Genomic DNA, 12,433 nt, shown 5'->3' with positions numbered 1-12,433 from the left:
TTGATTTCAACTTAGTTTTAACATCATTAAAAAGAGGAAAATTGTTAGATAAGTTAAATATAGAAAAGAGAAAATTAATTAAAAGAGAAATAATTAATTAACTTAAGAGAATAAGTTTAATACGACATTATTTTAATGATGTGATCTGTACAGATCTAAAGTTGTATGTCTCTTCGGACGTAGTCTGAAGCAAGCGCATATAGACGTCGTCTAATTTCATTAGACGCAGTCTGATGCAAGCGCATATAGACGTCGTCTAACTTCATTAGACGTGGTATAAGGAAGAGCGCATATAGACGTCGTCTGACTTCATTAGACGTAGTTTAAAAAAAGTGTAGTCAGACGTCGTCTAATCTTCTTAGACGCAGTCTAAAGAAGAAGCGTAGTCAGACGTCGTCTTATCTTCTTAGACGCGGTCTAAAGAAGAAGCGTAATCAAACGTCGTTTGTTCTTCTTAGACGCGGTCTAAAGAAAAAGCATAGTTAGACGTCGTCTGATCTTCTTAGATGTGGTCTAAAGAAGAAGCGTAGTTAGACGTCGTCTGATCTTCTTAGACGCGTTCTAAAGAAGTGCACAGTTAGACGTCGTCTAACATTCATCAGACATATGAAGAAACGTCTAATGTCGTGCTTCAGTAGTCGTTTGAAGAGGCATATGATCAGGCAGCTAAACACGCATATATTAAGTGCCATGTACTCAATATTTTAGCTCACGTTCTGTACTACCCCGTACACCACAATCTCATGAATATTCCTTTATTGTACCAGCTCATACACCAGGCGTACATCCAACGGATTGCTGACACGTGGCAAAGAAGAAGATTCGACCGTTGGTGCTTTTCAAGTATAAAAAGTGACCCAAGGAAAATGGACGAATCACTGACTCACTTGCTCTCTCGCTCTCCGATTCTCTCGAACAAGTGAATCTCTGAAGCTTACGTGCCAATTACTTACTTATTTACCCTGTAATTCATATATTATCCTTTCTGTGTGAAATCTCGGTATTATAAGTTGAATAAAGTATGTTATGTTCAACAATGAGTTAGCTAGAAGTTCAGAAGTATGTGTTTGTTAAGTCATGTGTTTTTCTGATTAGGTTTGTCTAGTTGCTGTATAAATCAAAGTCTTTTAGTGAATATCCTTCATGTTGAGGAAGAAGGGGTGACGTAGAAGTTTTATCTTCGAACATCCATAAAACTCCTTGTGTTCTTTACTTTTTGTTGATTGCATTCGTTTTCCTAACACTTCAAATCCAACAAATTATTCCACACTTGAATCCCTTAAAGAATTTGTGAAGATTTATCAAGAATAGAAACAAGTTTTAACTTCTAATAGAGTTAAAATCGCATCAAAGTTTGAAAGTTGTTAACTATAGTCAAACCCTCGTCTCTATAGTCAACACCTCATGCTATGAATTGTCCATGCTATGACCAACAATATTAGTTAGCAAGCTTAACCACCTCATGATATGACTTGACATGTTATGACCAACTATCTTAAGTAGTAAGTTACTCAGCTCATGCTACATCAACCGACCATGACCAAACTCTATATATACTTCACAAGCTAATTCATTTTATTATATCCATCTCCTTCTTCACTAAAAAACAAAATCCAACCTTTAGAAGGCATTGCAGAGCAGTCATTCTTAGCAGCTTTAAAATATAAGTCAAGCAAACTTCTCTAAAATAGTCTTTAGAAATTCACACTAGTCTATAGAATTCATGTATATTCTATAAATGATGCATTTTATCTTTAAAGCATAATTTCATTCCATACCCATGTTTTTAATGATGAACAAAGATGAAACCATGTTTTCTAAAGTATGATCTCTTTTTCAATGTATATTATGTTTTCCAAAGTATGATCTGTTTTCCAAAGTATGATATGTTTTCCAAAGTATGAAATGTGTTTATGGAATCATAGTGAATACTGATGAAGGAATTGATGAATATAGGAGGAGGGCTAACCAAGATGAGCTTTAGTAGTCTAATTCCAAATATGGGTTGGGTTCTACGGGACTTGACTTCTGAGGATGAGCTCCCAGAATATCTACCCAAAATACTAATCTAAACAGGTTGTGGGCTTTAGAGATAAGACTTCGAAAAGTGATCTTCCAAATACTGGTCTAACTAGGTTATGGTTATTAGGGATTGACTCCGAAAAGTGCCCTTCATAATACTAGCTCACAAGGATTCCTCACATTCGGGTTCAACTTTAAAATTCTATGCTCAAAATATTGGTTCAAGATGTTACTGTACCATCACTGTGATAAACTATATTATAAACCCACATATGGAACAATGATGTTTTAAACTGTTTTTCTATAATCTTTTATGAAAGAGTAAACCATTTCAGTATTGTTTTAAACTCTTAAATGCTTGTTGAGTCATTAGACTTACTATGTTTGTGTGATGTAGGTACACATAAATAGTTTTTAATTGAAAGGTGAAGGGATAGATGGAATAGATGAAAGAGAATTGATAAAATGAGTAGAAAGAGATTAAATAGATGAGAGAGAATGGATAAAATAATTAAAAATGAATTAAATAGATAAAAGATAATGAATAAAAAAATATTTAAAATTGATTAGAGAAAAAAAAATGCTGAGATTATAAGTTTAAACGCTGAAGAAGGAGGTATAGAGAAAATTGAGTTTAAACGCAAAAATGTGTTTGATTATATTTTTTTACGTAAGCTTATTACATAAAATTATTGTAACAACTTATTACGCAAACGTTCAAACGCAGCATTTAAACGCTGAATCAAACTAACCTTATATATAAAATATAAATATTCAATGTTGCGTGTATATGGTAATGCCTAATGAATCTTTTGTTTTATATTTTTTTTTTCTGGAAATAATTGACGGTAGTTAATCTTTTATATAAAATTAAAATTTCTTTAAAAAATAAAGAAAACTATAATCTTCTAGAATCTTTCTATGTTTATATGTGCGATTGATTATACTAAAAGAGCCACAACTACCACACATACTTTTTGAATTGATTCCCACCACCCACTTTCACATTACACACTCCAGTCTCCTCCCCTCTACCAACTAACAGTCATTTCCAACCTTATTTCACCTGCCCACCTTGTGGGACCCATATCTTTTAACCCCCAAAGTCCACATACACTTTTTGCTTTTAGAGCTGGAAATTCAAAAATATATATTAATTATATACATACTATTTTTACTAATTTAAGTGACCTAGAATTTGAGAAAATTATTCAATTGGCCTCTATCATGACTCAGTTTGTTCCCCCTACCTTATTAATATACATTCAATTCTTCTATAGGTGTTAAAATAAAATAATATAAATAGAAGACAAACCTCATATACCCAAGAACATTTAGATCATGTTTAATGTTGTTATTTGAATGTTTATAAAAAAAAATAATGTTTGATTAAAAAAAACAAGTTATTTAAATTTAAATAGTTGAGTTATTATAAATCAGTTTTTATTTAAATTTTATAAAATTAAAATAAAAATATATTAATTGATAAATTTGATAATTAAATTATTATAAATAATTTTTTAATGATTTAATTTTTAAAATAAATCTATCATTTTTGTTACTTCCACCACAAATGTTGAGGGAGATTATTGATAGCAACGGATACCCTACTCGTCGGATATTGAAGTACTCATTCCTGAACCTGATTTATATTATTATCCCACCACAATATTGAACCCAACAAATATCTCTATTTGTATATCATTCCTGATCCGTTGGGTACCTGATGTCTGACTGGTCCCGTTTTTCGATTAAAAAAATAATTATAACGATTATAACGATTAAAGAAAAAGAAACATAATTATAATAAATAATTTTAAAATTAGTAATAACGAAATGTTAAAACTAACCTACTTATTTGGTAGATGTTGAAGAAAATAATGTAAATTGAAAATAAATATAGAAATAAAAGTTAAAAAATGTTAAATGATTAAAGATGAAGAATGATGAGAGAAAGTAATAATTTGTTATTAAAATAAGTTAAAGATGAAGATTTATGTAAAGAAATAATTTTTTGAGAATATAAAAAAATTTAAAGATGGAGTCAAGTGTATTTATAATGATATTTTAAGGCCATCTTCAACCGGACACCAAACGCAATCCCGGGAATTCACACTCTCACTCCAAGAAAACTATATATGCAATATAACTATTCATTTACACCATTTTTGGTCATTTTTAAAATATGACCCTTAGACTTATTTTATTTAATTTTTTTTAATAACTATTAATTTTATTCATATAAATTAATTCATAAACTTATATTTTTTATTTTTAAGATAGAAAATTATAATATTGTTTAAATGTATAATTAAATTATTAAATTTATTATACTTGAAATTTTCACTAATTTATTTTATATTTTTACGTTATATTTGATTAAATGTTTAAATGGTTAAATGTTTAAATGGTTAAATGGTTACGTTATCTTGAGTTCGAACCCGTCAGGCGGCAAGTTCTGCGCCTGGTTAAATGGTTAAATGTGTTTGTGGGCTACATACTTAATCCATTGTCCCATTTCTTATCCCCATTTTCTAGTCTAGTGGCAAAAAGAGGTGGATACTAACCCTAAGTTCCTGTGTTCGAGTCCGTTCTGCGTCTGGTTAAATGGTTAAGTGTGTTTGCGGGCTACATACTTAATACGTTTTCCCTTTTTTTATATTGTTAAAAATGTTTCACGTTTATTAAATTTATGTTGAATTTAAAATATTAAGACTTATTAGTTTAGTTGGTTAAAGAGTTGTACTTGTTTTTGTTAAGTTGTAAACTCAAAACATACCTATAATATTTTTAATTTTATTATTAATCGTTACAAATTTATGTGCGAGTCAACTCTCGATCCGACCTAAATATCTATTTTGTCTCACATATATATCCAAATTAATCACATCTCCTGACTCGGCAATCCGAGTACTTTAAATTTAAGCATTCTTATTATTATTATTATATATATTAGTTAGTCAAAAAAGTTGTACTTATATTGTTAAGAATGTCCCACGTTTATTAAATTTGATGTTGAATTTAAAATATAAAATTTTATTTAGTTAGTTAAAAAATTATATTTATTTTGTTAGGTTGTAAGTTTAAAACACATATAGAATATTTTTAATTTTATTTATAACCGTTTCAAGTTTATGAACGGATCAACACACAATCCGACTAAAATATCCATTTTAACTCATATATATACCATATATCTCGATCCGGCAATACGAACACTTTAAATATATATATATATATATATATATATATATATATATATATATATATATATATATATATATATATATATATATTAAGTATTTCTAGTGATAAAAAATTAAAAAAAAAACTAATACATGGTACATTTTGAGTTATTTAAATAACCCAAAAAATCAAACAATCATTTTATTTCTCTCTCATTTATTAAATTACTCAAATAATAAACAAAATATTAAAATATTATTTATTTAAAATTATTATTATATATATATATATATAATAACTTTAAAAATTTTAATCAAAATCATTAACCATAATCATTATTTTCTTAGATTATTCAAATAACTCATTCAAAAAAATCCCTAAACGTGTAATGAAAAAATTGTTTTAAAAAAAATAAATAATTATGAATTGAATTCTTATTAAAAACTAAAATATATTAAGTTAAAACGAATAAAAGTGTCAAGGAATGTGCTATACGTTAACATAAAAGAAAAAGTAAAACAATTCCACAAAAACAAAGTGCTGATAGCCCTCTACCTCCTTCTTTTGACTTTATTTATATTTTTTTAATTCGCATCTAAATTTATATTAATCTGTCAAACATGTGCCCACTTTCTCTTTCTTAAAAATTATATTTAGAAGGTAATGGGTATTTTCCTTCTTATGTTTTCTCAGAAAAAAAAGAGCTAATTGAGCTATTTTACTTATCATAGAGCGTGTGAAAGACTTGTCGATCTCCTTTTCTTTTTTCTTTCTTTGTTTTTTTAAGTAATCTCTCCTTCTTTTTAAGTTAAGATATTTTAAATTGGAATTTGAGGTCGAACCTGATGATATGAGACTGTACCCGGTTGAATATGGAAGGGAGTATGTGAAACTCAAATTCAATACTCCATTATTTTAATATTAAAAATATTTTTTTTATTAAAATTTATTGCGACTTTTCAAATAATTTATCATTAAAAATATTATCATAAATATATTATTTAATGATATTCTTGTTTTACTTAGACCATCTCCAATCTACAAACTCATTCTCAAACCCAAAATACAGTAAACGTCACATCAAACAGTAATTCATCTCCAACCCAAAAACCAATTTTCAAACCTAAAAAATATTTTTAGAATATTCTTTCTTACACTAAATTTTTAACCTTATTAATATTATCTATATATTTATCAATTTTAGATATTTAACCCCAATTTTTTTCCATTCATTTAATAATATTAAAATAAAATGAAGTATATATATCAATAATTCATAAACAAAAAAATAATTCAATAATACATTTAAATAAACAAACATATTATATTAAAACAAACATATTAAATATTTTCTATGTCTAGGCTAAAAGAGGGACAAATGGGACAATGGATTAAGTATGTTGTCCGTAAACACACTTAACCATTTAACTAGGCGCAGAACTTGCCGCCTAATGGGCTCGAACCCAGGAACTTAGGGTTAGTATCCACCTCTTATTGTCGCTAGTCTAGAAGAGAGGATAAAAATAAGACAACGGATTAAGTATGTATCCTGCAAACACACTTAACCATTTAACTAGACGCATAACTTGCCATCTTACGGGCTGAACCCAGAAACTTAGGCTTAGTATCCACATTTTCTTACCGCTAAGCTAGAAGAGAGAATTAAAAATGGGACAACGGATTAAGTATGTAACTCGCAAAGACACTTAACCATTTAATCATGCGCTGAATTAGTCGCCTAACGGGCTCGAACCCAGTATCCACCTATTTTTATCGCTAGTCTAGAAATTCAACTTTTTAACTAACTAATTAATATAAAGTTCAGGTCGAGGGCCGTGGTCGATTTAGATCTTGGCGTGAGTATATAAATATTATATTATATAATCAATCTAATAGTACAAAAATTAATATATTTCAAAAATTAATTTAAAATATACTAAAATAATAATATTTATTATATATATAAGAGTGATTTTTAAATTATTATTCATATAAATGTATACATAAAATTATAATTATAAATCAATAATCTTAACTAATCTTAACTGATAATAATCTTAATTGGTGTAGTGGTTAAAATTTTTATTAGACATAATTAAGACTAAGGTTCAAAATCTACCGTGCAAAATTTTTGTAGTTAAAATATGTGAAGAGATGAGTTACTTGAATGAGATGAAAGTAAATCCCATGAGATGAAAAGTCGATTTAGGGTATTTATAAAAAAAAGTTTATTAATATTAGTGGAGATGGTTGATTTGACCGAAATAAAAATGAAATGTCACAAGATTAAAAATATAGATGGAATGTATAAGTGTGGAATGAGATGGTTTGATTAGTTATAATGAGGAGATATGAGATGTTTTTTTGAGAAAATTACAAGTAAAATTATAGTAAAAACGCTATAGGCGCTAATTGATTGTTATTGTTGTCTGTAATTCAATTTTTGTATCATTGTTAAATCCAGAAATTGTCTAAATTTGATCTTAATCTTTTGTATTTTTTTTCCTCTTTTGGGTTTTTAAAATGAAATGGCACTAAGTTGTTTTCCCCCCAAAAAAAAGTTTGGTTGTATATTATAAAATATACGAGGAGATTTGTTATTTGACCAAAAGTGATGGTAAAAGAGTTTGACACTCAATGAGAAGGGGATTGGTAAAAGAGATTAGTAATATTGGTAGTGATCAATTTGATTGGGGATTAGTGGTGGGCTAAAGTGAGGGTAAAAATGTGGTAGAGGTCAATTGATTGGGGTTAGTGGTGGGTCAAAGTGAGGGTAAAGAAGTTTGACTCTAATGAGAGGTCGATTGGGGGTTGGTAAAAGAGATTAGTAATATTAGTTGATTTGACCAAAGTAAAAGTGCAAAGTCACGAGATTAGAAATATCAATAACATGGATAAGTATGGAATGAGATGGTTTAATTAGTTGAAGTGGTGATAAGAAAAGTTGGATTGTATATTGTAAAATACTTGAGAAGATTGTTTGACCGAAGTGAATGTAAGGTCTTAAAAAAAGAGGTTAATTGAGATTGATGAATATATATTGAATGAGATGGTTGATTATAAGTCGAAATAAAAATAAAGTCACGAGATTAGAGTTCGATTGTGGTGGTGTGTCAAAGTGAGGGTAAAAAAGCTTGATAATGTTAAAGGGTATAAACTTTGTTTATTTATTTTTTTTCTTAGCTTTTGTCCTTGTGTATTAGGCCTTGTTCGGATTGAGGTTTTGAAAAAACTTTAAAATGGAAAAAATGTAATGATTGGTGATGATTTTGAGGAGGTGATGATTATTTTTGGTAAAAAGACTTAAAATGTATTGCTATATATGAATAAAATAAAAAATAATAATTTAAAATATAGGCTATTTTAATATTTTGATTAATGAAATGAGTGATTTGATTGTTGAAAAATAATTGATTAAAAAATTAATTTTAGATGAATTTTTTAAAAACCAAAAAGAACACCGCCTTAATATAATATTATTATAAGACTTTTAGTACAATGAAATGTATGCTTTTTTTTTAATATTTTTGAATCACTCTTACCTTTATATTTTTACTTCATCTATATAAAATTTATTTTAAAATATTATAATAATTTAAAAAATTAAAAACTTAAATAACCTATTTTTTGGGGGAAATTTGAGCAAATGACCCTAAAAACAGGGTGAATTGCATTTGGGTGAGAGTGAATAAATTAAATAGCGCTGGTGACCCCATTTTTTTTCTGACCAAAATGTCCCTATTGCGTCACGCATCCTCAGGTTGCGTGACGCAATTTTTTATTTTTTTATTTTTCAAAAAAATTAATTATGAAATTTTTTGAACGAAAATGCCCCAGTTGCGTCACGCAACCCCAGTTGCGTTATGCAATCGCGTCACGCAACCCCAGTTTTGTCACGCAATCGCGAGACGAAAAAAAATGAAAAAAAAATAAAATCCGGTTGCGTCACGCAACAGGAGTTGCGTTACGCAATGGTACAATTGTCATTAAAAAAAAGGTCATCAGCGCTATTTAAATTATTCACCCTCACTTTCTTCATTTCACCCTATTTTTAGGGTCATCTTCTCAAATTCCCCTTTTTTTTAACTACAAAGTTTGGACAAAACTGCAAAAATTCTTAAATAATCAAAAGATCAAACAAGCCAATAATTATAATTATTTATTTATTTGATTGATGATAGAAGTAAATGGAATAATAATATATAATTGATGCCATTATATGATAATTAAAAAGAGAGGGCACAACCTTCCCTTTGACCTGTCTCACCAACTCTCATCTAGAAGCATTCAAGGTGTCCCCCACCTCATCCTCTCTCTAGCCAGTCAAAATCATTCAAATATAATAACCTCAACTCTTTCCCAAGGTCGGCTATTATTCCTAACCAATCTAATCTAAAGTCTACTCTAGTCTACTCTTTCCCACGCCCTCTCGCCGGAGAAACCCAAGAATGGGAAGGTCTCCCTGCTGCGAGAAAGCTCACACCAATAAAGGTGCTTGGACCAAAGAAGAAGACGATCGGCTCATCACCTACATCCGAACGCACGGTGAGGGATGCTGGCGTTCGCTCCCAAAAGCCGCCGGCCTCCTCCGTTGCGGCAAGAGTTGTCGGCTCCGTTGGATCAATTATCTCCGACCCGATCTCAAGCGCGGAAATTTCACTCACGAAGAAGACGATATCATCATTAAATTGCACAGCCTCCTCGGCAACAAGTAAAATATTCATTTTTACTTCTTATTTTTTTTCCTATTTCTAATAAAATGCATAACTAAATTACTTTATTATTTTTCTTGTTTGTAGATGGTCGCTAATTGCGGGAAGACTGCCTGGTAGAACGGACAACGAGATAAAGAATTATTGGAATACCCATATTAAAAGGAAGCTTCTGAACAGAGGAATAGACCCGGTTAGCCACCGCTCCATGAACGAGGCGTCGATATCATTGGCGCCGCCGCCGGCTCAATCCCTTGATGAAGAGAAGAAAGAAGAATCGGAAGGAAACCCAGAAGAGAGATGCCCTGACCTAAACCTGGAGCTGAGAATCAGCCTGCCGCTTCAAGACGCAGACCTAATTCTTAAACATAATCAGCAGCAAAAGCAGTCATCTATATCTGCTTATGACTTTTTAGGATTAAGATCAGCGGCTGTTTTCGATTGCAGAGTCTTGGAGATGAAATGAGATGTTTTCTATTTTTCTTAATTCTATAAATTTTACATACCTTCCCTACTATACACTATCCAAAGGAAAATTCTTCATATTTTGCTCTTTTTTCTTTCTCTGCCTTTTATTTTATTTTACAGTAAAAATATTTTTTTTGGGTTTAATTATACAGTATTTTTTTGATTAAGATTTTATTTGAAATGAAAATAGACCTGCATAAAATATGAACCAATTTATATTATCCATGGTAACCAAAAAAAACCCTTAAATTTCAATTTCTATGAAAAGTTCAAATTTTAAGAATTTTAATCTAAATTTTTGTGTCAAAAATTTTATTTTAAAATAATACATTATTTAAAAGATTTGTAATAATTTTTATCGGCGTTTAAAAATAATTACATAATTAATTAAAAAGATTATTTGTTTTAAAACAATGTCCTTAATTGATTTTTAAAAGTTAAAAAAATTACATACATGAACAAACGTATTGGCCAGAGATTTCTTTTAATTCGCAATTTGTTGATACTCGGGAAAAGGCTTTCAAGGTTTATCCTCTGAACCCATTTTAAAAACAGTTTCTACTTATAAAGTTGGCTTTTGAAAAATCGGTTGTAAAACGTTTGAGTTTTATCCAATTATTCTTTCGGTCCTGGTCATGTTTCTTGGTTTTAGCGTTATTTAAAATATTGAAAAAACAATACTTAAATACTGATACATATTGCTGATGATAACTAGGGAGGATTATACCTGAAGAACATCAGTTATTTTTAAATGTATTAGAGTTTAGAAATAAACAACAAATAAGCCTTAGTCAAAATATATTTTTGTGGAAATATCTCAAAAATATTTTGAAATCATTGATTAATTTTTCGGGATGTTTAGAAAATAGTTTGGGGTCTAAAATTATAAAAATAAGTTTGGGATTTGAAAAGTGAAACCAAATAGTCTTTAGGACCATAGTCCCAGGCCTTTGGTTTGTTTTTATAGATCGGGGTCTAAAAAGCCTCGGTCTGGGTGTTAAAGACTCTCGATTCTTGGCTGAGATTACAGGTCTGAATGTATAAACCCATTGGTCCTGGGTTAGCCCTGTGCTAAGTCCCTCGGTCTTGGTTTTGGACCTCCCAGTCATAGGTTATGGATTCTTAGTCCTAGGTCAGACCTCTTGGTTCTAGGTTTTGGAATTCTCGGTCTTGGGTTTGACCTCTCGATCATAGATAAAAATCCTTGGTCGAACATCTCGGTCCTAGCTCAAGTAAATCGGTCGGACCTCTTGGTCCTAGCTCAAGAACATCGGCCAGACCTCTTAGTTATATTGAAATTCTCGATCCTAGACCTCGGTCCTAGGTTCAAATTTCTCAGTCCTAGGTCTCGGTCCGGACCGATGATCATCGGTTGGACCTCTCGGTCCTTAAGAACAAAAAATACAGATTTTGTATTTTTGATTGAAGCTTGGATTCTTCAATCCAAGTGTTTGGGTAGTTTCACAAAACTCCTAGGAACATATTGATAATCATCTTAAGGTATCAATCAACCTGAATGATGATCAAATCGTTCAATACAGTTTGTGATCAAAATTTTGATTTTTGATTTTAAAACTGTTTTAAGGAGAAATGAATTTTCCAATAGCTTACTTATATATCATATACTTGATTGATACCAAACATTAAAACTAGTTGTTCGTTTTAACCAAATCATGAACTCAAAAATTTCAATTATTTTGAAAATTTTGATTTTCATCAAACATGATCGGGATGGATCAAATATGATCCAAATAATTGCCCAACATGATTATAATCATATTGGGATGCTTTCTGAGTTGTGATTCAAGAGAATTAACCTAATAACAACAAATACGTTTTTTTATTTAAAAAATTCAAATTTGGGTTTTTCTATTTTAAATTTATTGATTGTTTTTAACGTTTCCAAAAAGTTTATAAATGATCATATGATCGATTTCCCACCATAAAACATAATAAAAATCAAACATACAAGGTTATGCAATTTGAAATATAAAATTTCTAATTTAAACTACAAATATGAATTAGAGGGTAATTGGAATCTTACC

General features: G+C 29.8%; 1 protein-coding gene across 1 annotated transcript; it reads left to right on the top strand.

Annotated features, from left to right (window-relative positions):
* The first annotated feature begins 9,571 nt into the window (after positions 1-9,571).
* On the top strand, positions 9,572-10,474 carry LOC124925869 (myb-related protein 308-like). The gene is made up of 2 exons (XM_047465987.1): positions 9,572-9,919; positions 10,008-10,474. Exons 1-2 carry the CDS (start codon positions 9,657-9,659, stop codon positions 10,384-10,386), a joined length of 642 nt encoding a protein of 213 aa, XP_047321943.1. The 5' UTR covers positions 9,572-9,656; the 3' UTR covers positions 10,387-10,474.
* The last annotated feature ends 1,959 nt before the right edge of the window (positions 10,475-12,433 follow it).

Source organism: Impatiens glandulifera, chromosome 2, assembly GCF_907164915.1.
Source record: "Impatiens glandulifera chromosome 2, dImpGla2.1, whole genome shotgun sequence".
Classification (NCBI taxonomy): Eukaryota; Viridiplantae; Streptophyta; class Magnoliopsida; order Ericales; family Balsaminaceae; genus Impatiens; species Impatiens glandulifera.
Note: the sequence above shows the minus strand (reverse complement) of the source record. Positions and strands in the feature narration are given on the sequence as shown.

Coding starts and splice junctions, on each gene's coding strand:
- LOC124925869 (XM_047465987.1), top strand. CDS start 9,657: ATGGGAAGGTCTCCCTGCTGCGAGAAAGCTCACACCAATAAAGGTGCT. Junction 9,920..10,007: donor CACAGCCTCCTCGGCAACAA/GTAAAATATTCA, acceptor TCTTGTTTGTAG/ATGGTCGCTAATTGCGGGAA.